Source organism: Calliphora vicina, chromosome 5 (assembly GCF_958450345.1).
Source record: "Calliphora vicina chromosome 5, idCalVici1.1, whole genome shotgun sequence".
Classification (NCBI taxonomy): domain Eukaryota; kingdom Metazoa; phylum Arthropoda; class Insecta; order Diptera; family Calliphoridae; genus Calliphora; species Calliphora vicina.
This window is the reverse complement of record NC_088784.1, coordinates 44,186,978-44,203,864: the sequence shown is the minus strand read 5'-3', so window position 1 is coordinate 44,203,864 and position 16,887 is coordinate 44,186,978. Positions and strand designations below refer to the sequence as shown.

The 16,887-nt window shown below is 29.6% G+C and overlaps 2 protein-coding genes across 2 annotated transcripts; one reads left to right on the top strand and one right to left on the bottom strand.

Annotated features, from left to right (window-relative positions):
* The first annotated feature begins 12,694 nt into the window (after nt 1-12,694).
* Nucleotides 12,695-13,605, top strand: LOC135961195 (uncharacterized). Its single transcript, XM_065512692.1, has 4 exons — nt 12,695-12,718; nt 12,780-12,878; nt 12,934-13,102; nt 13,166-13,605. Exons 1-4 carry the CDS (start codon nt 12,695-12,697, stop codon nt 13,603-13,605), a joined length of 732 nt encoding a protein of 243 aa, XP_065368764.1.
* Nucleotides 13,606-14,391: 786 nt separating this feature from the next.
* LOC135961194 (putative nuclease HARBI1) lies at nt 14,392-15,610 on the bottom strand. Its single transcript, XM_065512691.1, has 2 exons — nt 15,535-15,610; nt 14,392-15,482 (listed from the first exon to the last, which is right to left on the bottom strand). Exons 1-2 carry the CDS (start codon nt 15,608-15,610, stop codon nt 14,392-14,394), a joined length of 1,167 nt encoding a protein of 388 aa, XP_065368763.1.
* Nucleotides 15,611-16,887: the final 1,277 nt, after the last annotated feature.

Sequence of the window (16,887 nt, the reverse complement as noted above, 5' to 3'; positions counted from 1 at the left end):
AAATTTATGTTGATACCTATATAAATTAAACAGTTATGACCGATAAAATCTTTATATGGGGGCTAGGTTAAATAATGGACCGATTTAAGCCAGTTTCAATAGGCTTCGTTATTGCGCTGAAACAAGTATGTATCAAATTTGGTCGAAATATCTTCAAAATTGCAAATTTGTTTGCGCACAAGGTTTACATGGCCAGCCATCCAGACAGACGTACATACGGACATCGTTTAATTGGCACAAAAACTGATCCTGAGCGGTGTTTCCATCGGCTTTAGATTTTCAACAATCAAACCCAATTCTTGTGTAAAAGCAGCTTGTAAACTTTTTTTTTTATTTTTTTAAAGATGCTTTTTCTTCTTCTGTATAAATGTAGTAAAAATTCAAATCACCGAATCCAACAATTTAAAGTTTTACAAATACAAGTTTTACAAACAGACGGACATCGGTTAATCGACACAGAAAGTGATCCTGAGCGGTTTTTCCACCGGCTTTCGCTTTTCAACAATCAAACCCAATTTATTTTTAAAAGCTGCTTGTAATTTTTTTCATTATGATTGAAAAAAAAAATCCTTACATATCCTTTTCTGGCAATTTACTATTTAGAAATTTACATTCAGATTTAAATTTTACTTATTGTACTGGCATTCAGCTATAGACTACATTTTGTTTCGTTTGATTTCCTTGATTACAAAAACTTTGACACGTGTTTAACGGAAGCTCCTATTAGTCGATCTTTCCTACGAATGTGTGCCATTCGTGTGAAGGCATCATTCAAACTGAAATTGTGAAGGGCATTTGAGGCAAGGGGCCTTACTAGGAACATTTTTCAACTCCTAGGGCATTCCTTAAACCAACACCATGACATAAAACTCCCAACTAAAAACTAGTTTTTTCGACTTTTGGCCGCACAAGAGGCATTTGTACGGCCCTAGAATCAGTATAAAATTTTAAATTAATAACCCTAGGTCTCCACGTAGCAATTTTTATTGCTAAGCTCAAGCAATAACGTCGGCAGAGCAACAGCAGAGTGATTGCTGATTGCTTTAGGTGGAGAAAACGTTCGTCACAAATACAAAATTTTCAAAGCGAGAAGTTCTATGAAAAACTGTGGTTTATTTTACGTTAAATGATTTTTTCATTAATTTCTTTGTTTTTTTGTTTGTTTTGGTTCTTAAATAAATTAAATATGGATGAATTAATCGCATCGAATCATAGAAAGAAGAAATTTTACATTAATGACAACTGAACTGACAGCTTATTGCTTAGCAATAATTGCTCAAACAATCAGCAGAGCAATCATTGCGCAATGGATTGCTACATATGGCAATTTGCGGTCTACACTCGCAAATTTCATTGACGCAATCAAATTTGACAATTGCAGCAATAAATATTGCTACGTGGAGACCTAGGGTAATATAATAAACTAATATATTTTATACAGAAATTTCTAAAACGAAGAAAATGTGTTTCAAAAACTGAGTTTTTTGTAAAAGTGCTGATTGTGACGTTATTTAGGACATTATGACTAATAGCAGACCGTGTGAATACCCCAATTGTATGTATTAAAGCACCTTTCGATGATCGGTGTTTTGCGTTTTTATAATTTTTAAATCAAACCAAAATTTTTTTTAAAAAAATTCTCACTATCCAATGCTGTGGTGTTCAATGTCCGCTTAAATGAGCCTAATTTTATTTTACAGGCTTATGTATTAATTTCTCTTTCCGGATCATATAGTGAAATGAATATGCAAGTAGAGATGCCAATCGGGACTGATTTCGGGAAATCTGAAATTATAAGGGAAATTATAAGAAAGAAAGTATATACATACAGCTTTTTTAATAAATCAATAGGAAACACAAATTAGAATGTAAAAAAACAAAAGTTCAACTTTGACCTTAAATTCTTCAACTACTAATGAACCAAATCTATAACTGGATAAAAGTTCAAGAAGTTATATGTTGAAGTTTTGAACAATACTAAATTTTTCATAACTTCTAAACTATGAGTATAGATGTGAGTTTCTTTATTATTATATTGTATAATTTTTAGAATTTGAAAAGGTTAGGTTATTGAGATATAGGTCTTTGTCATCTTTGATATGGATTCTCCCAAAAGTAATACTGAGTGTTAAGATATACATTTTAAAACAATTTTTTTTTTGTAGTTTCCTTTTTTATAAAAAAATAATAGATTTCTATTCTATTTCTGATATCCGGTAGAAAAGGGTTAACAATCTATCTATATATATATATATATAAAAATGAAATGGTCCATGTATGTAATGTTTTATTTGATTCGAAATTTTCAGGAGATGATTTGAAAATTTTGTGGGTTAATGGAACTATTTTTAAGGATTCAAAAAACATCAATTGTATTAATTTTTGATGCAGAATTCATTGGTGAAATCAGATTTGCAATATATTCAACCGTTTTCGCTCTACAGAAAAATGTGCTCAAAATCTGCGTTATTTTTATTTACGCAAAAACCTTCACAAAAATGATGATACCCGCAAAACAAATTTTTGAAATTATCTCTAATGTATATATATATTTTTAAAGAAACCAAATTTAATTTTTTTAAATTGTTTTTAAAAATTTGTTTTATAATTTTTTTTTAATTTATTTTAAAAATAGTGTTTTCCAAATTTTTTTTTAATTCGGGTTAAACAATATTTCCAAATATCGTTCCAAATATCTATCATTGGATATCCATATTGTCTATATTAATGACTTAGTAATCCAGTTATAGATCAAAAATAGGCCAAAAATCGAGGTTATTCCGGTTATCTCAGCCATTTGTGGGCGATTTTTAATAACAACCGAGCCGGAAGAATTCCCGATATTTTGATGTATGAATCATGTATGTAAGTTATTTGGGGGCTACGGAAAGTTGATTTTAACATACAGACAGAAATGGCTATATCGACTTCGTTATCTATAACGATCTAGAATATATATACTTTGTGGGGTCGCAAATGAAAAATGTAGAAATTACAAACGGAATGACAAACTTATATATACCCTTGCCCTTACACATGGTGAAGGGAATAAAAACGAGTACCATTATTTATACAATTTTAGAAATTACAATCGATTTTGGGCTCGGTTTCTTGTTATCTGATTGGACTTAAATTCTTCAATATCTATTTTTAGCTACTAATGACAAAATAAGACCCATCCAAAGCAAATCTATTTTTTATGGCCACGTCTAATCTACATACGTACGTACATATGTATGTACTATACTTAAATGCATTTCCATATTGTATGAACTCGTATTAGTAATTTAATGCAATGTACGTAACTGGTCATAAAAGGTGAATAGTAAGGATGTAGCGAATGTTAGATTAGCCAATAATAATAAATATTAACAATAATGATTAAGTTCATTTAAAAATTCAAACAAATTAATCAAATGCGAGTTCCTTTAAAGCAATTGGTCTCAAAATTACCTCAAAAAATCTAAATAAAATGGCTTCCTATTTTTTACAGAAATAAACATAATTTATTCTGAACACAAGTGGATGAAATGATCAACCATCGCCCCATCTTTGCCTTTAGCATTGTGAATATATGCTTAATAGCGGTAGATAAATTAATAACGAACTGAACGGGGAATTTAAATATATGAAGAAAAGGGCGATTTATTAAAATTTGGGCAATGGTAGAACAAGGAATTAGATGTTCTCTGTTCTGGTTCAAAGACGGAAACACTAATTAACTTGATATATTGGTTTCGCTCGGATTTGCCAAAAGGCGGTGCAGCGGGTTAATGTTTGATTCAAAGGGACATCCGTATCCCCTTGGTTGCGGTATCGAATATGATTGATGTATGAGAGAATGAACTTTGGTGGTCTTCTATTATCTCTTGTAGAATATCCAGAATAATTTATCATTTAAATATGATAGCGCTTAACGTAACAAAAAATAATAATAAAGATATTACGGCATGGTTTATAACAGTCTGCCATTAAAAAAATAAATTAGATTTTTTTCGAAAAAAAACTCTAAATTGATAATAATAAATCTTAAAAACAGAACAACCTAAAAGTTATATTCATTTGTTAGTAGTTTTCTATAATTTAAAGGGTGGATTAGCCGACTGTAATGTAATGTAACCTTAACGGAACGGAACAGCTGATCGTTTCTATTGTGTGTAAAGTAGTTAAAGCAGTTATAGTGACAAAATGTAACGTAACTGTAACGTCTGAACCTGTTAAAAACAGAATTTCTTTACGTTTCAACGTGACATTTACTAACGGTGTTGTCAACTTGTTGATTTTAAAGTCTTGTATAAAAAATACTTATGCTCAGAACCAAAGAATATTAACAAGAAGTGAAACGCTGTCAAAAAAAACATAAGTCGGTTGTCAAAAAAAAAATAACTATATGAATGTATTAGTAATATATTGTTTATATGTATTGGTGAAAAAACCACTTTCACCACACTCCTCAAACACACATAGTTGTAAAAAAGCGACCTTAAAAATTATAACAAAATTTTATTACAATTAAATTTAAAAATTCGAACAATTCTCAAATTATTTATTTTATATTTGACCTGGAAAGGTTTTATAAGTAGATTTTTCATCTTTTTATTCAATAATGTCTGCAAAAATTAAACTTATTTGAATTTTGTATTAATTTTTAATACGAAATTTTACAAATGTGTTTTTTTCAGTTTTAATTTCAACACCCAAAAATTGAATGTCACAAAAAATAAAAAAATATATTTTTCGTTTGCGCCAAATAAGAATGTTTCGGTTAATTTAATGGTTTAAATGTATAGAAAAAAATTAAAAAATTGTATGTGTTTGTGAAAGTGTGTGTTAGAATTGCAATTTTATCGCAATTTTCAATAAAAAGTTTTGAAGATAAATCTCTCTCTCAAGTGTGTTGAATTCACATACTACTTGTATGTGAGAAGAGAGAGAGGTTGTTGTTGTAGAAAAAGAGAGAGCCTTCCCTTCTTTTTATTCTTTGCTCAGAACGCTTAACAATATTTTCAATGTTCTAAAACTGTTTTAAATATTTCAATAATATATAAATAAAAAACATTATAAAAGGGGATAATGGAACTAAAGGAACAATAAATGTCAGTGAATTTATCAATAATTGGGAAATTTAGCACAATTCTTACTAAAAACAAAATTTTTTTATTGTTATGATAATATTTACTTATTATACAAATTAGTTCACACAAGCATTTATAAAATGTATACTAATAATAGTCGAAAGTAATAAGTTTGAAAATATTAAATTAATATTTTGTATAGACAAATTAAATTAACAAATTAGGGTCATTATTACAACTTGCCTTTATGTTCGAAATAGTGAAAGGTTAAAATTTTAGCAATAGAAAAAGGTACCCTTAAAGTTAACTATTACTATTGCGAACATAAAGGCAAATGGCCCTTAGTATAAAGTACAATACAATATTAATTAATTTTTAAGTTATCGGACCATTAATAAATAAAGTCTGTATGACAAGGTAATAAATAATATTTATAATTGTCTCCTAATGGGTTAATATAAACATATATGAAGTCACTTCGAAGCACTTCACAATGATGATGAATACATTATGTGTAACAATATACGGTTTATATGTAAGTACTATTACCAAAAAAGTTTAATAATTTTTTTTTAAAATCGCAGAAAAAAAATTATAAAATCGCTTGAACAGTATTTAGAACAATTGTGTTGATAACACTTTCAAACAGCTGTTTAAATTTGTTTGTTTATGTCAAAAACATATGACACGTTTTTAATGTTCTATAATCGCACTAAAGTGTTACGTTAAGTCAACATTACGGTTACATTACATCAACGGTCGGCTAACCCAGCCTTAAGGCATTTACTACTTAATTATATAATGGGTGCCAGTTTTCACCACCATTCAAAATTTCAAACATTTCCCAAACTGTCAATCTTGAACATATGTATTCGCCAGGCTATTAACGTGTTCCAGGTAGGGTTGCCAGACGGCCTGGAATGGTCTGGATTGACCAGTTTTTCGTGTCTTGCCCAGTTTCCAGCTAAAACACAATTTGTACAGTTAAAAAATAATTTCTTTCATTTTGCAAAATATTTTTTTATTAATTAATATTTTGTACAGAAAAGAAAAATTTGTACAGTTATACAATTGTGATTGCAAATGTATAGTCAGTTGTATTTTTTCCTTATAGTGATTAGTACCTAGCGAGCAACCGACCGATTAATATATTCTTGGTCAGCAGTAAAGAGGTAAAAATATAAAACGCTTGTTGAAAAGTCACATGGGAATTTGTTATGATGATGAAGAATATATGGATGAAGGTTTGTCAGAGCCATATTTGTAGTTTATGTATAACGTAATGCATTAATTTAGCCTTAGAAAGTGATTCCTTTACTATTATAGAACTGTACAGTGAGTAAATAATCTTTTGAATTGCTATAAAAAAAAAGTTGTAACTATTTTAAAAAAGATTTCATCTCTCGAAACAAAACCTTCACAATTAGAAGCAAATCAATTTTTAAATAATGATATTACGTATTTAGAGCAATGATATGATTTCGGAGACGAATCACTTTACAATAAAATTTTATTTTTAAATTTAAAATAAACCCTTTTATCATGGGATGTTGTTGCTTTTGCCACAGGATATTTCATGTTTTTTTTGTAATTTTTAACACTGCCATCTTTGATATTTTTTACATTGCTCCGAAAATTGACCTTTAACCTTTTGGAAGTAAACTATTTTATATAAACAATTTTAAGGACAATATCTTTGCATTTAAAATGGAATGAAAAATTATGTTGGACTTTGAGTAGTTTCAATATTATGGGCAATTATGTGTATATAATTTTAGACAATTTTAACAAATTTTTCAATTTTCAAATCGCGATATTTTTGAAGTGGAAAGGGTTTCCGATGATTGATTTGAAGAACCATTTGGAACCGTAATATGTATGGTAATTTTGATTAAAATCGAAGATGTCAAATCCAAAAATAGCTGTTTTCTGTCCGTTTTGATATGGATTCTCCCGCTTGTGATATTAAAACAAAATTTTAAATATTCTATAAAAAAAGTACACTTTTCTTTTATGATATGCGTCTTACGTTATTTTGAATTAATGTTTTCTAAAACCAAAATAACATATCATCAATATAAATTTGTATGAAATAATAAAATCATAAATGAAAAAGGAGTTTTTAAAGATACTTATTTAAATTAAAAAAATTTACTTATTAAATTTTCATAAAAATTGTCTAAAAAAATTCTATTGCAACAAATTTATTAAAAAATATAATGAAACTACCTAAAATAGGGTAAAATACTATTTATTAATTAATTACTCATAGCGTTAACGTTATTTTATTTAAGAAAATCATGCACTTTTTGAAAGTAAAAATTTAAAATTGTTTACACATACAGATTGCCATGACATTGCCAGATAGAAATTTTAATAATATGATGTATTCTTAACGCTTGCGAGGAAATTTTCAATGTTACCGCCATTTAAATTTTTTCCAATTAGGTGTATCTATTATTTTGAGCAGATGTGTATGTAATATGATGAAGTAAATCGTAATCAATAATAAAATCAACTTCGAATTTTTTGATGATACGTTATTTTGCATTTTAACTGACGATATGTATGTAGGACTGAATTTAACGTTTCTTTATTTATTTTTGTAATAAAAAACTTACCTTAAATTTAACTTTTTTTTCTTATGGTCCACTTATTTGAATTTTGTTATCTGGCAACCCTAGTTCCAGGCCACTAGAACAAGAAATGTAGGTACAAAATTAACATATTTTGAAAAATATTAAAATAAAAGCTCATTTGTACTTAAAATATATCCACAGTTTCTTGTATATGAGTTTTTGTCTTCGTAGGAAACCGTTAACCTATTCACAGATATGACCAAAAAAATAACTTTTTTAACGGCAGTTTCAAAACTCCAATATCAATTTTTTAAAAATTTTGTTAAACAATAACAATACCTCCTATAGTTTTTCCGTACCTGCGATTTAAATTTTGCGATTTTCCAGAAAAACAAATTTTTTGGCCATATTTGGCGAAGGAAATTTGAGTTTTAAAGGAAACAAACATTGATATTAATGTTTATAAAAACTTTTTTTTTTAAAGATGCAAACTCACTTCTTCTTAGCTGTGACTATTTGTCATTATTAACATTTTAAATTAACCGGTTCGAAAAAAACCGAGATTTCGATGAAAAACCGGTTATTCGGTTAACCGGTTTATAAACACTAATTAAAATATTGTATTGTGTATTAGAAAATAGTATTACTAAGCCATTTTGAAAAATGTTCACAATCTTGATCAATTTTGAACAAAAATTTTTTAAACGGCAAAATATTGGCCCATAATCATAGTCAGAAATAAAGTATATTTTAAGAGAAATAAAGTAGTCTTTACTTAAGAGTGGACTTTAGGTCTACCATAGACAAGATAAAATATACTTTTGACGTTAAAGTCGACTGTAAATATAAAACTAGCTGAAGCTGTTTTTAACTCATTTAACAACAGCATCAGATGTTCTTCACCAAGTAAAAAAGTTCGACAAAAAGTCAAAAATGTTTATGTTACAAGATATTGGCAGAGATTTTGCAATTATTGAACAGTTATCAATAAAATTAGAACCAAAATATCCTAATTATGATATTAATCTTATTTTTTCCATTTTTTCAACACATTTTCTACATTTGAGGTGGTACCCAGTTAAAGTCAGTTAAAACACACTTTAATTTTGACTATAGTTGCAAAATAATTAAGAGCAGTTATTATTTTAAAGTTGTTTCTAAAAAGAACCGACTTTAGTGAATGACTATGATTATGGGCCATTGTATTTATACCTGATGTTTACCTTAATCACGTACATAATTAATATTTTATTGAGGATTTTTGATGAATAAAATTGACTTTTACCCTTTAATGTACTTTTAATTTATTAAATTTAAAAAATAACTTGAATGATTTAGTTTATTTTATTCTGAAAAACATTAAAATTTGCACCATTCATATTGACCAAGTGCTACTAAGTGTTAATTTCCAATTGTGTGCTGTTATTATAAATACTAGAGCTTATATTATATTTTTCTTAAGTTTCATCAAAAACGGCCCAAAAATATATAACATATTGAAAAATTTGACTTTTGACCTTAACGTTTTCCGATTTTATTAAAAGTTTCAGAATATGGCCAAAAAATGTATTTTTCTCGAAAATAGCAAAATTTAAATCGCAGGTACGGAAGAACTATAGGAGATATTGTCATATTTTTTTAAAATTTTTATTCCCTATTATATTGTCAATAAATCCCCAAGTGATGATCAAAAAATAATGAAATTTGTTTAACAAAATTTTTAAAAATTTGAAAATGGAGATTCGAAACAGCCGTTAAAAAATATTTTATATGTCCATACCTGCGTATAGGTTAACGGTATCCTAAGAAGACAAAAAATCATACACAAGTAAATACGGATATATTTTAAATAAAAATTTGTTTTTATTATAATTTTTCTCGAAATATGTTAATTTTTTTTCCTGAATTTCTGGTTCAAGTAGCCTGAGACACGTTAATGGTCTGACGAATTAGTAATAACTTTAACATTTTTTAACCAAATTTTGTCATTTACATATATTTCATTACAACGATAATTACGTACACATTTCGATTACTTTGCACTCAATTGCGAAAGTATTTATTTAGTAACAAAATTTTTACAAAAAATTAAAAATTTGCAGAAAAAGCTATCTAAACTATTTGGGACACATTTTGCTAAGAAAAATAGGTAATAAGTTACATGGATAAGAAAAAACACCTGCTTGGCTAAAATGTCAAATTTTGACCCCCTCTAACTCAGAGAGTTCTCGACCGATCTTGTTGAAAAATTGTGTCTGAGTTACTATCCAATAGACTAACCTTGATGCAAATTTCATCCTGATCAGAAGACATCGATTTCAAAAGTTGGTTCACTTGACATGGCCTATATGTATATAAGAAACCGCTGGACAAAATTTGACTATTTATATGAAATAAATAGGTGAAACTAGTTGACTTTCTGCATTGTTTTCTAGAAATATATAGATTTATTTATATTAATGATTTAAATTTAATACATTTAAAATTTTTTTTTTGGAAATTAACCATGCATCTCCTTTGGGTCAAAATTACCCAAAAACTGTATTATCGCTAAATTTCGGAAAAAATACAAATTTTTCAGTTTTTGTAAAAATTTTGTTACTAAATAAATACTTTTGGAATGGTCTGGCGAATTTGTAATATCTTAGACATTTTTTAACAAAATTTTGTCATTTATATCTCGTTACAACGATAATTACGTACGCATTTCTATTATTTTGCATTAAATTGCAAAAGTATTTATTTAGTAACAAAATTTTTACAAAAACTCAAAAATTTGCATTTTTTCCGAATTTTGGGGTAATTTTGACCCAAAGGAGATGCGGGGTTAATTTGCAAAAAAAAAAATGTTAATGTAATATTCATTAATATATATAAATAAATCTACATATTTCTAGAAAACAATGCAGAAAGTCAACGAGTTTCACCTATTTATTTCATATAAATAGTAAAATTTTGAATATATCTGAACTTTTACCTCGATGCGCATCCAGAAATCGTTGTACGATTTGGCTCAAATTTTCAGCACTTAACTTTTAGGCCTAGTGTCACAATATTCCACCCGGCACTCTTTGAAATCAAAAAAAATCGGCTGTCACTCTAATATATATAGATGAAAAATGTTTGTATGAGAAAATTCGAAAATCTTCTTTACAAAAGCACCGAATAGAAAATTCCCTTTCCAATGATACCAGTTTGGAGCTAATCGGTTGGATGGTCTCAGAGTATATAACGGACATAGGTAGAAACATATTTTATATTATAGATAAATTAAAGTATGTTTTAAATTGAACCGACTTTAACTGGGTGCCACCTCAAATGTAGAAAATATACAACAAAATATAGTCAAGTGGCACCGCTGAACAGCTGACACAGAAAATTAAAAAAATAACAAAAAAGGTCAGTCGTAACACAAAGTATACAGAGGCGTCAAATTTGACAGTTCAAATACACTAAAATCAGCTTTTTTGAAATTGTTTCGATAGAAAGAGAAAACAAATTTGCGGTTTAATGCAGATAGTGCGTTAAAACAAACAACTATATAAATAAGCACAAAACCAAACCAGTTGAAATTGTTTCGAGCGAAAGAGACAAATACATTTTTTTTGCCGTGTCGCCTCTGCATACTTTGTGGTCGTAATTCAGCTCTGGGTGAAGAAAGAGCTCGCGCGTCATTGCCATTATCGCTTAAGGGTAATCAGGCCGTCCTTTTTCGCTGCCTTCGAGAGTTTTGCGGCTCACTCTCGCATTGGATAATGTTTGGCGTCGTTTGCATTGTCCACATGCAATTGATTTTTGGTTTTCATAACCTAACTTTTTAATACAAGATTTAATGTTCCAGCTTCCTATATGAAGATATAGGTCGACTGGAAAAAAAATCAACCTGGCAATTTGAGAGTTTTTAACTCCGCCAACCAAACTTAAATTTAAACAAGTAAGAGTGCTATATTCGGCTATGCCGAATCTTATATACCCTTCACCTTTGTTGTGGATGCATTATTATTTTTTATAATAAGTATATAGGTATGTATGTACATTGCCCACTTTCAGCTTACAGCATCCTAAATTTATCAAGAACACAAAAAACAACAACAACGCCAAACGAAACAGAACACCAAAAGAAAAAACAAAAACAAAATACGCAAGGCAATGAAACCAACACACATCCAAACATACGTTTAATTGTATAAAAAACAACAACAACGCCAAAAGAAACAAAACACAAAAGAAAAACAAAATACGCAAAGCATGCACATTCAAACATACGATTTGTCAAGAACACAAAAAACAACAACAACGCCAAACGAAACAGAACACCAAAAGAAAAAACAAAATACGCAAGGCAATGAAACCAACACACATCCAAACATACGTTTAGTTGTATAAAAAACAACAACAACGCCAAAAGAAACAAAACACAAAAAAAAAAAGCACATCCAAACATACGATTTGTTGTTTTTTTGTCAAAAAAACCAACTCACAACCAAACAAACGTTTAGTTGTATAAAAAACAACAACAACGCCAAAAGAAACAAAACACAAAAAAAAACAAAATACGCATAGCTTGCACATCCAACCATACGTTTTGTTGTTTTTTTGTCAAAGCATGCAATACATTTGGTCAATTCACAAGGTATCTTATCATGTCATATTGTGTTAATGTTCTAATATTTCACAATGGTTTAAAAATGTTATTGTTGCCATTCAAGCAAAAAATGTCCTAAACTATTACTACTCTGTTAGCTATGTTTATTGTGCTGTCGTAACCAACCAGCAGAGACCTGCGCCGAACCCTAATAGCCGCATACGCCGAGCCGCCGAGTCGCTGATAATATTCGGGAGCCGACACTGAGAATCGCAGTCAAAAAGTTATAGTCTGGAAAAATTATGCAAAGCCCCCATACCATTTTTCACAAGCCGCCGCCACCGATAAAAGTGTTCGACACAGGTCTCTGATAATCAGCTGTTTTTGTTTACAATTATTTTTTGAACAAAATTTGTTTTCGTAAAAGTGTAAAAGTGGTTGCAGAATAATATTTAATGGACTCTAAAGAAGATATTCAGGTAAGATATAATTTACTTTATCCACATATGAACTAATATTTAATAAACGTTTTTATTTCAGCCAAAGACCAAACGTGTGCGCACCAATCCCACCAGAAAATGGAGTTTAGTAGAGGAGAAGGCGCTTATAGAATTTTTGATGGGACATAGAGATTTTGAGGTTTGTACTTTATTTAAATAAAATTTAAAACACAAACTTAATCCAATATTTGCAGAAGCCGACTGCCCAGGCTTATTACAGGCAATTTTCAACGGAAATGCAAGTGGATATTGAGTGGAAGCTGGCAAGAGCAAAGGTACGAAACATGCGTACAAGCTTTAACAAAGCGAAAAGTTGGGAAGGTTCAACAGGCGCCGGCAGCATGGAAGGCGAAACTATGAGAGGTATATATTAATATATAATTTGCATTAAACTATTCTAACTATTTCCTTTTGTGTTTATTTTAGCTACTTTAGTCAAAATGTGTACCTTTTTTTATGAGCTCGACGACATTTTTGGTAGCAGAATTGTTGAAGCGGCAATTATCGAAGATACGGTAGAACCTGATCCAATTGAGGAAATGTTCGAGGTTATTGAGGTAGATGCCGAAGAAAACTCGACGTCACAACCCAATGTTCAGCTTCCTAGTCCAGCTTCCACCAGCCGTAAGGGTATATATTCCCGGACTGCATTATCGGAAATATTGCAAATGCAGTCCGAAATGTTCAACTATAAAAAGGAGAAAGGTGGCCAAGAGCTCAAATTTAAAGAAAAAGAATTGGCACTGAAGGAAAGAGAAATTGATCTCAGAGAGAAGGAGCTCACAAGCAACGAACGATTAAAAATAATGGAGCTTGAAATGAAGGAGAGAATAGCAATGGAGGAGCTAAAGCACAAATATAAATAAAATTACAACAAATTACATATACATAGATGCGTGAATTTTAATTTTAATTTTTTTTCGTTTTTTTGTTTTTTATTTATGTTGTTTTTTATTATTAAAAAATCTATCTATATATATATATATATATATATATGTATATTATAATTCCTTTTACCTAAAGTACAAATAATATTTAAGATATGCTGTGAATACTTATGTTTTTTTTTTTTGTTTTTTATTTAGTTTTTATGAATTTTAATAAAATACACTTTAATTTAATTAATACACCAATATTATACTACTTTTTGATAATCAAGTAAAAAGTTATGATACCCTACACCGAGTATATGATTATAAACAGTTTTCTTTTGGTATGAAACTTTTTGTGTTGAATATAATTTGAATACCAAATTTTTTTAAATATTTATGAAGTGATTTTCGGTAGTGGGCCTTATATGGGAGCTAGGTTGGATGATTTGAAACATATTTGTGTTGAATTTTATTTGAATACTGACATACAGTTGCGAGCTAAAAAAAATAATCGCACAGTGGTATAGAAAATCAAAAAAGGAAAATAAATCTGTAACTTCTAAACGGTTAGTCCGATTTGAAATTAATTTATATAAAACTTAATTGTGCTGAATTTGGTTGGTTATCTATATAACTAAGATATTTATGAGAGCTTAATTATTTTCAGATAGGGCAATATTATAAATAATTAACCGATTCTTTGTTTTCTTGTTTTTATTTTGTTTTTATGAATTTTAATAAAGAAAGTATACATTTTAATTTAATACATTCGTAAAAGAATTAAACATTTTGGATTTGAATGAATTGAAGTAAACCAGATCTAGTATTGCTTTCTGGAGGTAAGTTAATTTCTGGTATTAATATTTCACTTTTATTTTCGGCGTTGAAATCTATTAAAATGTTATGTAAAATGCCACAAACTATAATCCAGTCGTTGCATAGCATCTTATTTTTATCAGACATCATTCTTAATTTAAGTTCTTTTAAGCTGCTGAATTTCTCTTTTAAAATACCGAAACAGTTCTCAATACGTACTCGATATTTCGAAAAGTGTTTGTTGTATAACACTCTTTCCTCTTTAGTGTGCTCGATGCTATTAGTCCTAAATGGCGTTAACAGGAAGGATTTTAGTGGATAAGCGCTATCTCCAGCGATCCATTGAGGTGGTGATACGAAACGTTCATGATGCTTTGCTATTGGACAATTTGAAAATATTTTTGCGTCATGCACGCTGCCTGGATAACCTACTGTTAATTGCCTTATTCGCAATTTGTAGTCACACACCGCTTGCACCTTAATCGCATATTGGCGTTTCCGCGAAAAGAATAGCTCATGATTTTTCACAGGTGCTTCCGCTAATTTTATTTCCGAGCCGTCTATATACCCTATACATCCAGGCATTTCGTCTTTTGTTGCGTACAAAATTTCAGATCGTTCTCTTGAATTGGGCCAAAATAAAAATCGTTTTTTTAAGTTTAATATGGCTTTGAAAACGCGATCGGTCACAATTTGAATGGTGCCTCCATCACCCACACCAAAGAGAGTGGCTACTTTTCGAATTGATAGCCCATCACCATAGGAGCCTAATCGATAAAGTACAATTTTCAATTGCATTTCGACTGGAAGTTGTGCTGTACTTGAACTTGTCTTAAAGACCTCATCGTCTTTTATAAGGTCCAATATATAAAAAAACTCTTCTGGACGAACGCGAACCATTTGGTTGAACCGTTCGTCATCAAATTCCTTTAGCACGTTTTGTTGCCACTTTTCTGACTTTGGCACTCCAAAATGAACACTTCTGCGGTTGCCTAGCAAATTAGCCATGTGCATTAGAAACATTTCAGTAGTTTCTTCTTCATTGTCCTCGTCACCTAGAAAAAGGGTCATTTAAATCGAAACAAATTTATGATAATCTTTATTTACTTGAGTCAGCCATTACCACCTCGAAAATGTATTTTTCGCACAAACCGGATATTATTTTAGATTTCTCACTTGGCATTGTTAAAGAAAATTTTTGTTATTGTTTTATTTTGTATCTGTCTTTTATATCAGCTGATTTAGATTTGAAATAGCACACTTAGTTATGAGGGGTTGTTCACAACAGTCGTATTTTTTCTTGTTATTATTTTAGTACTTCTGAAACAAGGTGTCCTTGTGAATTAGCTTATTGTGTTTTTTGATGAAATTTTCAGAGGTTGTCTCGGATTTTTGCTCATATCTCCGTTATTTATGGACGGATTTTGCTGATTTTAAATAGCAAAATTCTCGAAAGTATGTCTGACAGAATTGTTGAAGATTTGGATCCCGGAGATATCTGGGGCCTTCAGAAAATTGATTTCAACAGACAGACGGACAGACAGACAGACAGACGGACATGGCTTAATCGACTCCGCTATCTATAAGGATCCAGAATATATATACTTTATAGGGTCGGAAATGAAAAATGTAGAAATTACAAACGGAATGACAAACTTATATATACCCTTCTCACGAAGCTGAAGGGTATAAAAATTTATGATTTACATTTTTTGGTTGGAATTTAATGAATAAACCAATGGTCCAACAGATAATTTTTGTAGAATAAACTTATAGTCCAGCTGGTAAACAATAAATGAAAAAAAAAAACAGTTTGTAGTGGAAAAATAGAAAAGATAAGATTATTATCATATTTACGATATATTGGTACGAATTTTATTGATAACTGTTAAATAATTGCAAAATCTTTGCCAATATCTTGTAACATAAACATTTTTTACTTGGCGAAGAACAGCTGATGCTGTTGTTAAACGAGTTAAAAACAACTTCAGCTAGTTTTATATTTAGAGTCGACTTCAGCGTCAAAAGTATACTTTAACTTGTCTATGATAGACCTAAAGTCCACTCTTAAGTGAAGTCGAATTTAATTCTCTTAAAATATACTTTATTTTTGACTATGATTACGGGCCATTGTCTTAAATTAACTTTTGCATTTATATTCCTTTTAACTTTACGGTTTTTATCGACGGGTCATAGGTACAAGCAGTTGTCATTTGGTTTTCGGATTTCGCCAGCATCTATAAGTGTTATTATACCGGAGGCGATTGACGCTATTTACTCTGTTTTAAAAGACGAGTTTTTGAAAGTATGTATAAAATTGTCAAATATATATAATATAAATACATATTTAAGAATTATGTAAATATTTTAGTTTCCTCAGAACGCTAATGAATGGAAAAACATTGCCGATAATTTTGCAGAGAAGCAGATAAAAGTTATGTTATATAAAACTATTTTTAA